The following is a 13,347-nucleotide window of genomic DNA, read 5'->3' as shown; positions in this document are numbered from 1 at the left end:
GTGATTTTTGTAATTTTTCAAAAAGTAGGGGTGGTTTGTGTACAAAGAAAATAGGTGAGGGGGTGTAAATATAATTATTCCTAATATATATATATATATAGGGATATTAAATGAGGGGTAAAATAAAAAATTTAGGTAGTTTTCTAACTAACGTCAGCCTATGATATATGGACACAGACACACTCACATGGACAAAGCGACATGAAAAATATAAAAAGATTAGGACAAGACACGGCATCGACACGGCTATATATAATATATTTTTATTATATATATTCTCAATTTTTTATAAAATAAAAATATACAATATGAAAAATGTTAAGATAAAATATAAAACAAGCATGTCTTATATCTACATTTATCGAACGTGGCTTTAAAAACATACATAATCAAATTTTTTTAAAAGAAATGCAATAAAAAAATTTTAATAATTTAAATTATTATGAACATCTCTTGAATTTTTAGTAATTTCATCATAATATTTTTAATATAAGATGAGTGAATTAAATTTTTTTTATTAAGTTTAAAATTCATTAAAGATAGCTCAAAATTTTTTGAAATTATATAAAAAAAAAAAAATCAAAACATGTCAAACACGCCAACAAGCGTGTCTGACGCCGTGTCCCCTTTTTTTTTTTTTAATTCGCAGATGCCATGTTCGATACGTGTCAGACACTTTACCGAATAATTTTTCACAGAGTCCGTGTATTATAGATGTCAACCAAACCCTTAATAGAATGTTATCAGGTGTAAATAGAGAAGTTTTAAGTTTCAGAAGGGATGAAGGTGTAACATCAAAACTCTTTTGAAGAAAAGAAAAGTATAATTTCGCATTTCTATAATAAGTTTAAGTGTAATTAACACTTAAATTTTTTAAAATAAAAAATAGAAATAATTATATTTACACCCGTTAACGTTTAGTGTAATTACAAAAACAATCCATGCTTTTTGTATATTGACAAAAACTACTCCTATCAGTAATTTCCAACCAAAAAGGATGCCTGAAAGTGAAATGTCAAAAATACCCTGCCAGCAAAGCTTTTGAAAAAAAGAACATTTGTGGATTATATTCTTTAAGCATATGGTATTTCTTCTAATTTTATATTTTCAGAAAAAATTATATAAATGTAATATTTATACTCTATTATTATTGAAAACTATTTTTTGTATATTAATAAAGAGCTCTCTTTTGGTGTCTTATTTTTTAGTTATATTATCAATTTTAACTCTTTCTTTTTTGTTTAATATATTTTTTTATTCTTATTAATAAATATTCTTAAAATAACATTTAATTTTTTAAAAATTAAAACTAATTATGCACACACATTTTTTTGGTCTGGCATTTTTTAAAAATGTTTAACTCCTTTCTCTATTTTCTATTTAACATTTTAATTTATGCAATTAAAATATATATTAGAAATAATAATAAATATTTAAAATTTTTAATTAATAATGCACGCGCAATAACATTATATAATTAACATCCCATGTTCCCATAAAGACGGGAGGAATATTTAGGAAATTCTTGGTCCAACGAGTTTGTACCCACATAAACTGTAAGTCATTGAATCAACGCATAATAATATTATAATGTGTAAATTCAATATTTTATAGTTTATGTAAGTATAAATTCATTGATAACCCCAAATTTGGACCCAAACTTGTAATTCTACCTGATTCCAATTTGCAAGTCATAAAAGGAGATCAAAGGCCCAAGTTTTCAATAATAATTTTTTAATTTATTAATCACAAAGTCCACAGAGGTTTGAAATTATAATTTCCACTTATTTTAATCACTTTTTTTTTTTAAATATTCTTAATCCGAGATTAAAAACAAGTAAGAGGGTAGTTTACAAGACTTTTGGTGGTATTTCTGTAAATAATTCCCCTAATATTTTTTGTAAAATTCTAAATTAACTCTTTGTCGCTCGTCTGAATCTCAGATCAAGGACAAACTGGTCTTTTAACTTATAAATTAAATATAAAGCAAGTATTTTTTTTAAATGAAACTACCATTTTACCTTTTTCTTAATTCTAATTATTCATTTTTTCAAACACTCTCAATTTATGTTCTCATCTTAATTTTCAATTTTCGCTATAATACAACATACTTTTTTTTTTTTATCAGATACTCCATAATAATAGTGAAAAGAAAAAGAAATAATTATTTTCAAGATCAGATTTAATCGAAATAAATTAATTACATAGTTAAATATAATGTATTTATTTATATAATTAATTACTTTTTTAAATTATGTATTAATTATATAATAAATTATACTTATTATATAATTGATCTGGTCCGATCAGCCCCAATCAAAACTAGAATTTATGGTAAAAGAAGAAAAGTAGACTTTGGTGCTGTGCGTGCCATGACGTGGTAGGATAACAAAAATCTTTTTGACTTGCCATAATTCCTCTATGATACCTGTTCGGGTCTTTTGTTGTAAGGGAGTAGTATTCCTTGTTTATTGTTGTTCTATTTGTAAGGGAGTAGTACTCCTTGTTTATGGTTTTACTAGAAATTTTAGGGAGGTAGCACTCCCGGCTGTAATTATCTTGTGCATTTTAATATAGAAGGACTGGGGACTCCGAAAAGCTCCCCACCTCTAGGTGGTTTTTGTTGAAAAAAAAAAAAAAAAGAAAAGTAGACTTTGGATTCCAAATGCCCACACCAACCAACTTTGTTGTTAGACAATGCAAATCCTAGTAATTGGATTCTTATGCCCAAATTATTGTAATAATAAATTATCATTATGGACTTTTGTTTCCACTAAAACATCTTTTTCTTTTCTTTATTTGATTTTAAATAATTAATCTAACAAACTACTTTTTCAAATGATTGAAGAGTTGTTGTCAAATGATTTATTTATTTATTACATAAAAAAAAGGGCCAATAATACATTACCTGATTGATAACATTGACACATCACAATAAGAAAATTGCGATTTTCGTGTATCATGAATATATGAGTATGTCTGTTTTTATAGTAATTTTCACAAACGTGGCTGTATATTTATTTTTATAATGGATAATTACATTCTTCTTCCCTCAGGTTTGGTGTAAATACTCGTAGATTTCTTGTAATATTAAAAATTCCATCTAATACATAAATCCCTCAATTAAGCAAAATTCACTATATTTGCTGATATTTACAAAAAAAAAAAAACTAAATTAACCTCATGGGTGCTAAATGTAATTCCTCAAATTACAGGACGGTTTGCGTGTAATTACACCAAATTTCAAAAGAGTGGAGCATAAGTATCTTTTTTTATAATAAATTATGGGATCTCAACTTTACCAACCAAGTAATACATTGTAATAAATTTAAATATATGAATAATGCAATGAATCGCAAACTATATATATATATATTCCCCAACACTAATTTGGTAGAGAGAATCAGTAGTTGAGCAATATCTTATCCAAATAGTTCAATTATGAGCATATTACATAAATAGAAAAGATATATATTCAATGAATTATTGGTGCTTTTGACTACACGAGTATTTTTTTTAATGTGAAATTAGCTATCAAATTTTCTTATTTTTCAGAAACTATTTGTTTATATTGTACAATAATTTAAATATTAAAATGTGAAAATTGTGTCGACTCACATAATAAGAAACAGATTACTATATTATTCACTATATTCAAATATCAAAAATTGAAGAAATACATTAATAATTTCAAATCGAAGAGTACATCTAAATAAATAAATAAATATTATAAAAAAATAATATGGACCAATATCCCCGAAAACTCAAATTCACAATATCGTCTTTTAAGTTTCATTAACCTACCGGTAATATTTTCAAATTATGCTAAAAACAATGTAAAAATCAAATACACAAAAGCGACCAAATGGGTATTATTTGAATTGATCGAATCCATATATATATATTGTGTGATTATTATTTTTTTTGACGCGTAATCAATGTAATAATAAAATATAATTACTACACATCAAACAAAAATATAAAAAAAATAGTAATTGTTTTGTTAACGAAGTGTGCACTGAAATATTATGGACAAATAGAATTTTATATAAAATGATTATTAACAAAATAATCAGAAAAATAAAAATAAGAAGAGTTGTGTATTTAACAAACTATTATTCAAAGAATATAATAAATAATCAATAAATTTATGAGAGGGAAGGGACTGATAAAAATAAAATAAAATAAAATAAAATTGCAGCTGGCAGCGCAGCGGATAACGGCTAGCTGGGAAACCGAGGCTTCAACGGTCAATAAGCGTCGGCAAATTTGAATTTCAGCAGCTTTTATGTGGAGCCCACACCGCGACAATATTCGTGGACTCCAGCCATCTAACTTTTATTATTGATCATGCAACCAATGATTTTTTGGAAGGGAGTTCGTATCTGCAGTCGTATGTGATAGTGTGTGTTGTATTTTTTATCTCATAATTTATGAATTTAATAAATTTAATTTTATATGATAAATATTATAGTATTTTTTATTTTATAAGATAAAAATTATGGGATATTTGATCTCATAAGATAAAAATTACGATACATTTGGTCCCATATGATATAAAATTATTTATATCTTACGGACCAAATGTGCCAAAATATTTATCTATAGGACCAAAAATGTTACAGAGCTAAACTCATAAATAATGAGATAAAAAATACAACACATCTATTACGTGGGATTAAAAATGCAATTTTTTCTTATTTGCATGAGTGGTTAGGTTCACAAATTCAAAAGTTGTACGTTCAAATTTTATAAATATAAATATTTAGTTTATTTCTGAGAGTAATGTGTTATATTTTATTTATTCAGAAATTATTGATTAAATTATAAATATTAATATATTGCATATTAAAAGTTGTAATAATAGAATGTTGATTGCTTTGATGTTCGTTATTTAGAATTTTTTTTTATTATTCTGCAATTATTTTTTTTTAAGATTCTTTCTCTACACAAATTTTATTTTATTTTATTTATTTTATTAATTAACGCTCGATTCAAATTTCTGTCCACCATTATTAATTAAAATAAAAGAATTCAAGTTTAATATATAATGTATATTTTTCGTTAAATAAAAAATTTTGCGGATGCGATTCCGAGCACTGCTATAAATATCATAAAAATTCTTAATAGCTTACAGAAATATTTAGAGCTCGTTTGGTTGTGTTTTTAATGAGATTATTTTCACTTTTCACCATTTGGATAGTTGAGATTTTATATGGTCAAACCATTTTCATTGAGAATGTATTGCTATTTTAATCTTAAATTTTTTGAAATTATAGGTCACATGGATTGGTCATACTTATCTTATCTTGTCAGCATATTTTTTCTTGTTTCAAATTAAATAAAATTACTTTCTCTCCTAACCATTTTGGTCAGCCCTCATAATTAATTTATGTCATATCAAAAATACATATACTTATATTTTTAATTCTCACACCTATATACCTATATTTGAAAATAATTAGTCCAAATATATTTTCAGTTTTTGCACGAAAATCAATAAAGTATTTTTATACAAATACAATTGTTAGAAACTGAAACTGAAAATAAAATCACAACCAAACGGGCTCTTAAAGTCCACCGACTAATACAGCTCTCATATAAGTAGAAATAATAGAACAATAATTTCAATTTTTTTGAAAATAAATACAAAGTAATAAAATTTATAACATTAATTTATATGACTATAGAAAAAAAAAGCACCTAATTAATATTAATGTGAATTAATTATTTAAATCAATACACATACTTATTTTACATTCTTGAGTTCATCTCTCATCCAACTGTATATATACTTCTAATTATTGATAAAAGAAGAAAAAAAAATTAATTACTTTAATTGAATTATATATATATATATAAAAGAACTTTAAAAACATAATGTTAGTGAGAGTGACATATTTGGAATATAAAATTATTACTTTTTAATAAATTTATAAAAGTGGAGACATGAGCATTGCACTATTGGGCATGTATGGTTGTTTTTGAAAATTCTATTATTCTTATAATATTAAAATATTAAATAATTCTCTTATTTAATAATTTAAATTTTTTATAAACTCTCTATATTTTGTGAAAAATAGTTTCACGTGTTATACTTAATTATAGTAAGAAAAAAGAAAAGGACAATTATTGTCTACGGTGGAGGGCCTGCTAGAATATTAAATAATATAATTTAAATATTTTTTGAAAAATAATTTCAATAGTAAAAGTTATGAGTAATTGAAAAAAAAAATAGAAGTGAAAGAAAAAATTGAAATCCCGAATGTTTGAAAAAATAGCTTAATATTTATTTTACTAATAAGTTATAGAAGTTGGTCGGGAGTTTCTTATAACTTTAGTCTAAGTCGACTTAATTTAAGTAGTTCGAGAACATAATATATATATAAAATAAATATTGTTTTCAGCTTATATTTAAGAATAACTAATAAATACATAAAGAAATACATTTTTCAACTTATATTCAGGAATAAATTAATGAACACTTAAAATAAACGTATGCAGACACATTCTTTACTTGCATGAAAATTCGTAAGAAGAAAGGATAATTATAGTCTTCTCTCTTGAGGTTTGGTGTACACCTTGACTCTTTGAGGTTCGAAAAATTACATTTAGTTACTCTGAAATTGTTTTCGTCTAATAAATAGATTCATTCGTTAGTCAAATTCACTAAGTTTGTTGAATGAAAATCGATATTTACCCTTGATTGACTTATTGCATGTCAAACAAATTTTTTGTGATTAAACTATCCTTATAATGGTGAAAATGTACCTCATCACATGTATTAACAAATAAAAAAATATAAGAAAATTTTGATCATAAAATATTTATTTGACCTATAATAAATTAGTAATAAGTTAAATGGAGGTAAATATTAATTTTTATTCAATTTTTTGTTAATATCATCAAAATTTGATGAATTGAAGAGACCTACTCATCATATAGAAGTATATAAATTTAAAAAATTTATATATAATTACATCAAATTTTAGAAAATACAGCATAATTGTCCCAGAGACAAACCCACAAATTAGCGAGTATTTGTCATGGGTGGAGGACAGCGCGTGTACTATGCAAAATCAAACATTTATGTCCGGAGCTGTGTGGTCTGCCGACACGTCGTTCCCCCACAATGACAAATCTCCATAATTAATTAATTAAATAAATTGTCCATGCAAATTTCAATTGCATACCCTTAAAAATTGTGGTGTAGATACGATAACACCGCCGATTACACCTAGTTTAGTTGCTGAAGTTGAGGTTCTATAATATTAGAGGTCATAAGTTTGAATCTCAGTTCATGCGTGAGATGTTATTTCTATTGAATAATAAGCATATCATTTTTACTGAATAGTAGGTGATGTTTCTACTATAATAATATGCATTAATTTTGATTTAATATGTTATGACTACTGTAATGGTTTGTTAGATATTGATATCCGACATCAAAATAAAATAAAAAAAAAAACACCACGACACCAAATAATACTTGAACCACCCTCCTCCACCAATTTGTTATACTAATCATTGTGGCACGCAATATTTACCCACCTAGATATAAGATATAAATTTTAAAATAAAAATTAATATATAATTAAAAGCAAATAAAATAATTAAAATGAGTGAAAATGAAGAACAAATACAATAGTATATTGACAGTTGAATGAAAAATGATTAGACCATTTAAAATAAGAAAGTTAATTATATTAGTACAAATATTTAAGCATACAATTGACATTTAAAATTTGATGTAACGATGTCACAAATTGCTGCTAAAAATTGAATTTTAATTTTTTTTTATTAGTATAGATTTACTGAAGGGGGAGTATGCAAAAAATAAAGAAATAAATTAATTATAAGATAAAAATTTTATATGAATTTGGGGGATTTTCTATTCGAATAGTTTTTACGCTGATGAAAGATAAAATAATTATATTTATGCTTCTTAATTTATGATTATCTACGCAAATTTTTTGTCTTTTGTATAATTACAGAAATAATTCATAATTATTAAATAATGTGATAGTTTGTGTAATGATATCGATATTTTTGAAGTGTATGTATAATTATTTAAAAAATAGAGATAATTTATGTAAATATGTTATAAATTAGGAAGTATAAATGTAATTATTATCATTTTTGTTTTTAGAAAAAGATAGAGATTTGAAGAAGTGTGAAAATACAAAGTTTTGAAAGTATAGTGGCTGTGTTGTAACGGTACAATCTGAAGAGTGGCTGTAGAACAATTTGGGGTGCCCAAATCAAAATCCCATCTCCACACTGTTTGCTTATACATATATATATATATATATATATAAATCTACAATACTCTCTCTCTCTCTCTCTCGCCCACCTGCGTGCATGCTAAAATTCAAGTCCTCCATCATTTACAAGGGAGAGATCGCTATCTGAAATCTATTCGGTGGAATTTGCAAAGTCTGATAATCTATCTGTATATCCAAGAAAGCGATAGCAGAGGAAAAAACTCGCGTGGCCCCCTTCTCTTTTTATCGTGTTTACACTCAGATTTCTTTGCCCATTTTGTTCTCTTTCTGTCAATCAATCTTGCTCAAAGGTATTCTTTTCCTCTGTGTTTCTATGCTTTTTCTTTTCTTTTAGGTCCGCCGTTTGGGTAGTGTTTGAGGTTCGTGGTTGTATCTTTTTGGTTACCGGTGGAATTTTGGGTTTCTTGAGATTATATGTGAAGTGGGCTTTTGACTTTTTTGTTTTGATTTGGTTTTTGTGGAATTTTCTTGTTTCAGTTTTTTCACTGGAATTTGGGTGGATTCTTGAGCGGTTCACTTTTAGGGTTTATACTTTGCTTCATCTGATTCCGATCCGGAAAATGGCTTTTGTGAATGCTTCTTGCTTGTAAACTTCTTTTCTTTCTTGATGGGTTAATGTGTGTGAATCTTATGGTATGATCTTTACTTCAAAGATCAGATTTTTTTGTTATGCCCATTTCTAATTCACCTTTTCGAAAAAGTTAAATAACTGAAAAGTTATACTGTGTGTTAATTGTAAGAAGTTCATTTCGAATTTTGGGGATAAGGGCAAATTTCATTTAGAATGTGATATTAATGCAAGAGGTTGATCCCAGGGCCAGTCTTTGTTAGTATGATTTCAGATTGCAGTTTGAAATTTTTTTCTTTTCAGTTCTTCTCCATCTTTATTTAGGTTTCTGAACTAGTCCGCTTGATCTTTACCGCACCCACTGTTTTCACTCTTTTTCTTTATAAATAATTGGACCCATTTTTTCTTGTCTAGTAGTTTTCACACAATTTTCTTACCGGCTTTGACTTGTCAAGATAATTTGTCTTTATAACGCATGTGTAAATTTTATGTGTGATGCTTGGCAATTTTATATTAAACTTCTGAGGAAGAGAATGCAGGAGCAAGAGGGTGGAAGGGATATCAGAGTTTGAAGCAAGAAGTTGGAAACTATAATCAATTTTATGAGAACTAGTAATTTGATATGAGGATTAGCAATGTTACTTATCAGAAAATATGCACATTTATCTTTTTTGCTAACTGTCTCATTCATGTTTAAGAGAGATCATAGGTTCAGGATAAGTGAATTCAACTGGAATCATGGGTTTCTGCTGAATCCCTGATAAAAATTTGGTTTTGACAATATTAAAGTGATGTCTTTATCTTTTTATCTTTTAGGGTGTATCATAAATTGTGCTAAATGAGCACAAAACATTGAGTTTATGATTTGGATGTTTCAAGATTGTTTCCCTGTTTCTTTCAGTCCTAGTTTCCTGGAGCTAACTGCCACATTATAGCATGGCACTGTAATTTGCTGTGCTTGGAAATTGAGATTTGCAATTGGAAGAACTCTAGTGTGTGTTGCTTCTGAGCAGGGTTTGATTTTGGCCCACAGTTTGCTGCTGCTTTATCACCTATGAATGCTTAAGAGATGCAGATTGCTTGACAGTAATTCTATAACTGCATGCTTTTGCCCCATAAAGATGGGATGGCTTTATGAATTTGAAGGTGTAACTCATTTTAATGAATCTCTATATCAAACTTTGTGATTCTATATGTGCATTTGGAATTTACCTGAAATATTAATGTAAGACCTGTCTCTCGCTACAATTAAAAAAATACATAATTTTACATGTGATCTAAAGTGCTAATTTGTGTTATTTTTCTGGATCCTCTTTGTTGCTTATCGTCCCAAAATTTGTAACTTGTATAAAAGCAGCTGCTGATGGTGCTTTTTTTCTTACCTTTTCGCCTGCAGAAAACTTAAAGAGATAACTCCAACTGAGACGTAACGCGCAATGGCAATGGTATATTTCATTTTCTTTTGACGCCTTTTCATTCCCTTATATATCACATGCAGAGTTTGCCTAGTGAATAGGCAATCTCAGTCAAAGGACTCTCCTTGAGGAGATGATGCCGTTCCATAACTCATTACTACATGTTTAATTTACAAGAACAACCAACTGGAAATGTTTTAAAACTTCAAGAGTTGGTAAAAGGTGAATTAAATTCATAGTGTGCGTTATGCTTTACATGTCAAGTCTAATGGGCAAGAAGATTTGGATGTTTGCTTACATGGATTTTAATTTGTGTTTGAGAGGGTTTCCACATTCTTATGTCTTTCATTTGTCCATATGGTTTTAGGCAACTAACGAGAATCTTCCCCCAAATGTGATAAAACAACTGGCAAAGGAATTGAAGAATCTCGATGAAACCCCTCCAGAGGGCATTAAAGTAGGCGTTAATGATGATAACTTTTCAATTATATATGCTGACATTGAAGGCCCAGGTACTTTTTTCTTTCAGGCTTTCAGCATTTTTAGCCTTCTATCAGACATCATGTCCTTTTTGTGATTGGTCTCCTGTAACCTTGCAGCTGGGACGCCGTATGAAAATGGAGTTTTTCGCATGAAGTTGATTTTGTCTCATGATTTCCCACAATCTCCTCCCAAAGGTCTGTGATCTTTGACAGTTGGTGTAGATGCCAAGTAGATTGGTTCCAAATGTCTGTAACTTGCGGTGTTGCTTCCCCTTTGGAAGTGTATGAACACATCAAAGAATCATGTATTATTTACATATCTGTTGTTTGCTACAACCATATTTCAATAATATGTGCTGCAAATATTTAGATCATAATTGATTTAGATCTTCCTCAAATTCTAATTACATGTAGTTGGAAAAATTCATCGGTTTATTGTCAGGTTTGCTACCTTATTATGATGACTGCTACTTTTTATAATGTCATCTGGAACAGGCCATTTCCTTTCTAATCTTATGTAAATTCCATTCTGGGCCAGAATATAGATAGACACCCAGTGATTCTAGTGGATGACTTGAGTACTTTGTTTAAATTAAAAGATGGTCTTAAGTTATGATTTAGTTTTGGGTTGTTAGATGAATTATGTCATGTGAAAAAATGCATATGAGTGTTCTAATTTTGAAGTTCTTCGTTTTACTCTCAGGCTATTTTCTGACCAAAATCTTTCATCCAAATATTGCAACAAATGGGGAGATTTGTGTTAATGCATTGAAGAAAGACTGGAACCCAAGTCTTGGCTTACGGCATGTTTTAATTGTAAGTCCCATTATTTTGGTGATTGATTAACTGAACTTATTAATTGCTTGATCAATGCTAAAGATCAAGTAGTTTTGGAAGTGTATATTTATGCTTCAGATATTTGCATTTAAGAAAACTTGTTTGTTTACATATTTTATACTCCTGTGAATGACAGGTAATCAGATGCCTATTAATTGAACCATTTCCAGAATCCGCTCTGAATGAGCAGGCGGGCAAGATGCTCCTTGAAAATTATGATGAGTACGCCAGACATGCAAGGTAAGTCATGGCTTCTCTTTTTTCATAGGAATGGAGCATACTCCCATATTTGGTCTCAAAGTCGTGCAATTTTGTTATAATAATGGCATTAGCTATATCTCTGGTTACTTACGTGAAAACGTCTCCCTGCCCCTGATAACCAAAAGCAATCTTACTAGGAAAAGTAGTGCACAGCCATGTAGAAGATGTGTATAAAGAAACTAAGTACTAGCAGAACCTGATGACAATAGTCTGAATCAGCACATGTGGAGATGGATTAAGTCATCATCTTAGGTGATTTGTATAATGAATCGGCTACCAGAAATTTGCTTGCTTTGCTTAGGATTCATGCCATGAAAGGATTACGTAAGTGGTTTCCATTATCACATTAAAAATAGTTGTATGATTGCTTGATTGGCCTCTTAGCTTCTGTAGAGCAGATTTTGGTCAGTCATGCCAGGATGATTTCAGTAAATTGTATGAGCCAAAGTCGAGCATGATTTCAGTTAATCGTATGAGCCAAAGTCGAGCCAAGCTCAGCACATGATGTTTTTGTGAAGATAAGTGCATTCTTAGTCAACTTGGTTGTGTAGCCTCTCTGATCGGAGGCTCTTACCATCTTATCATCTTGTAAGATTGTGGAAGGCCCAACTAAAAAGATGATGCATGTGATGATGAGCAACGCGCATGGTTGAAATATCTTGTGTGATTGGATCCCCCACCCCCCATGAATGAAGGGGATTGCTGTTAACATTGTGTAAAATTGTCATTATCTGATCTAAAGTTCTATATAATTTGCTTTTCTGATAATGGAGTTCCTGCTATAAAATTATCAGGCTTTACACTGGAATACATGCTCTCAAGCCAAAGCCAAAGTTGAAAACTGGCGCTATCTCTGAATCGACTGCTGCCCTAAATGTGGACCAGACAAATTCCTCAGCAAAATGTGTCGACCAGAAGAATGCTGTTTCAGGAGCTGCGCCACAACCATTACCCTCTCCATTGGCCCCCAAACCGGAGAACGGTCAAGACCATCCAGCTGCCATGCCTTCATCAGCTGAGACAGGAGTTAGCGGTTCAACAGCGGCTCCAGCAACACTGAAAAAGGAAGCGGGGCTGAATAAAGTACCGGCAGACAAGAAGAAGATAGATGCCAGAAAGAAAAGCTTGAAGAGATTATGATCAAAACTTCTTTATGTTGGTTGTTGACATTGTGGATCTGGATCATGTTTTCTGTTAATTTCTGCAGAGGGACATAGAAGAATGTATCAGTGGATAAATTGGTATTGTTCACTTGTTCCTCTCTTTTGATAATAGAACTCCTTTGCGCCATGTTTGCTTCTGCTTTTTCTTTAATGTTCTTTTGTAAATTGGTTGTTCCTTAGTGGACTCTCCCCATCATTTAAAAAGGCCTAACCAACTGGACTTGGGCTGAGTTAGGGCTGTTGAGTTTGCATCATAAGTACTTTGCAAACTACTCATGTTTTAGTTTTCAATTATTCGATGATGTTTTCACGTAGTGGTTGATGGTGTCTTAACTT

At 29.3% G+C, this 13,347-nt stretch overlaps 1 protein-coding gene across 1 annotated transcript; it reads left to right on the top strand.

Annotated features, from left to right (window-relative positions):
• The first annotated feature begins 8,321 nt into the window (after window positions 1–8,321).
• On the top strand, window positions 8,322–13,138 carry UBC22 (ubiquitin-conjugating enzyme 22). Its single transcript, XM_011071727.3, has 7 exons — window positions 8,322–8,575; window positions 10,250–10,298; window positions 10,636–10,780; window positions 10,868–10,945; window positions 11,454–11,566; window positions 11,724–11,827; window positions 12,643–13,138. The coding sequence occupies exons 2-7, from the start codon at window positions 10,290–10,292 to the stop codon at window positions 12,986–12,988; spliced, it is 795 nt and encodes a 264-aa protein (XP_011070029.1). The 5' UTR covers window positions 8,322–8,575; window positions 10,250–10,289; the 3' UTR covers window positions 12,989–13,138.
• The last annotated feature ends 209 nt before the right edge of the window (window positions 13,139–13,347 follow it).

The sequence above is a fragment of the Sesamum indicum genome, linkage group LG2, assembly GCF_026168435.1.
Source record: "Sesamum indicum cultivar Baizhima isolate 11 linkage group LG2, ASM2616843v1, whole genome shotgun sequence".
NCBI lineage: Eukaryota > Viridiplantae > Streptophyta > Magnoliopsida > Lamiales > Pedaliaceae > Sesamum > Sesamum indicum.
The sequence above is the reverse complement of the archived record's forward strand: the minus strand, read 5'-3'. Positions and strand labels throughout refer to the sequence as shown.

What these genes read in the sequence shown, in the direction of transcription:
- UBC22 (XM_011071727.3), top strand. An exon ending in CCCACAATCTCCTCCCAAAG is followed by an intron (nt 10,946 to 11,453) that starts GTCTGTGATCTT and finishes TTTTACTCTCAG; the next exon opens with GCTATTTTCTGACCAAAATC. An exon ending in GAGTACGCCAGACATGCAAG is followed by an intron (nt 11,828 to 12,642) that starts GTAAGTCATGGC and finishes TAAAATTATCAG; the next exon opens with GCTTTACACTGGAATACATG.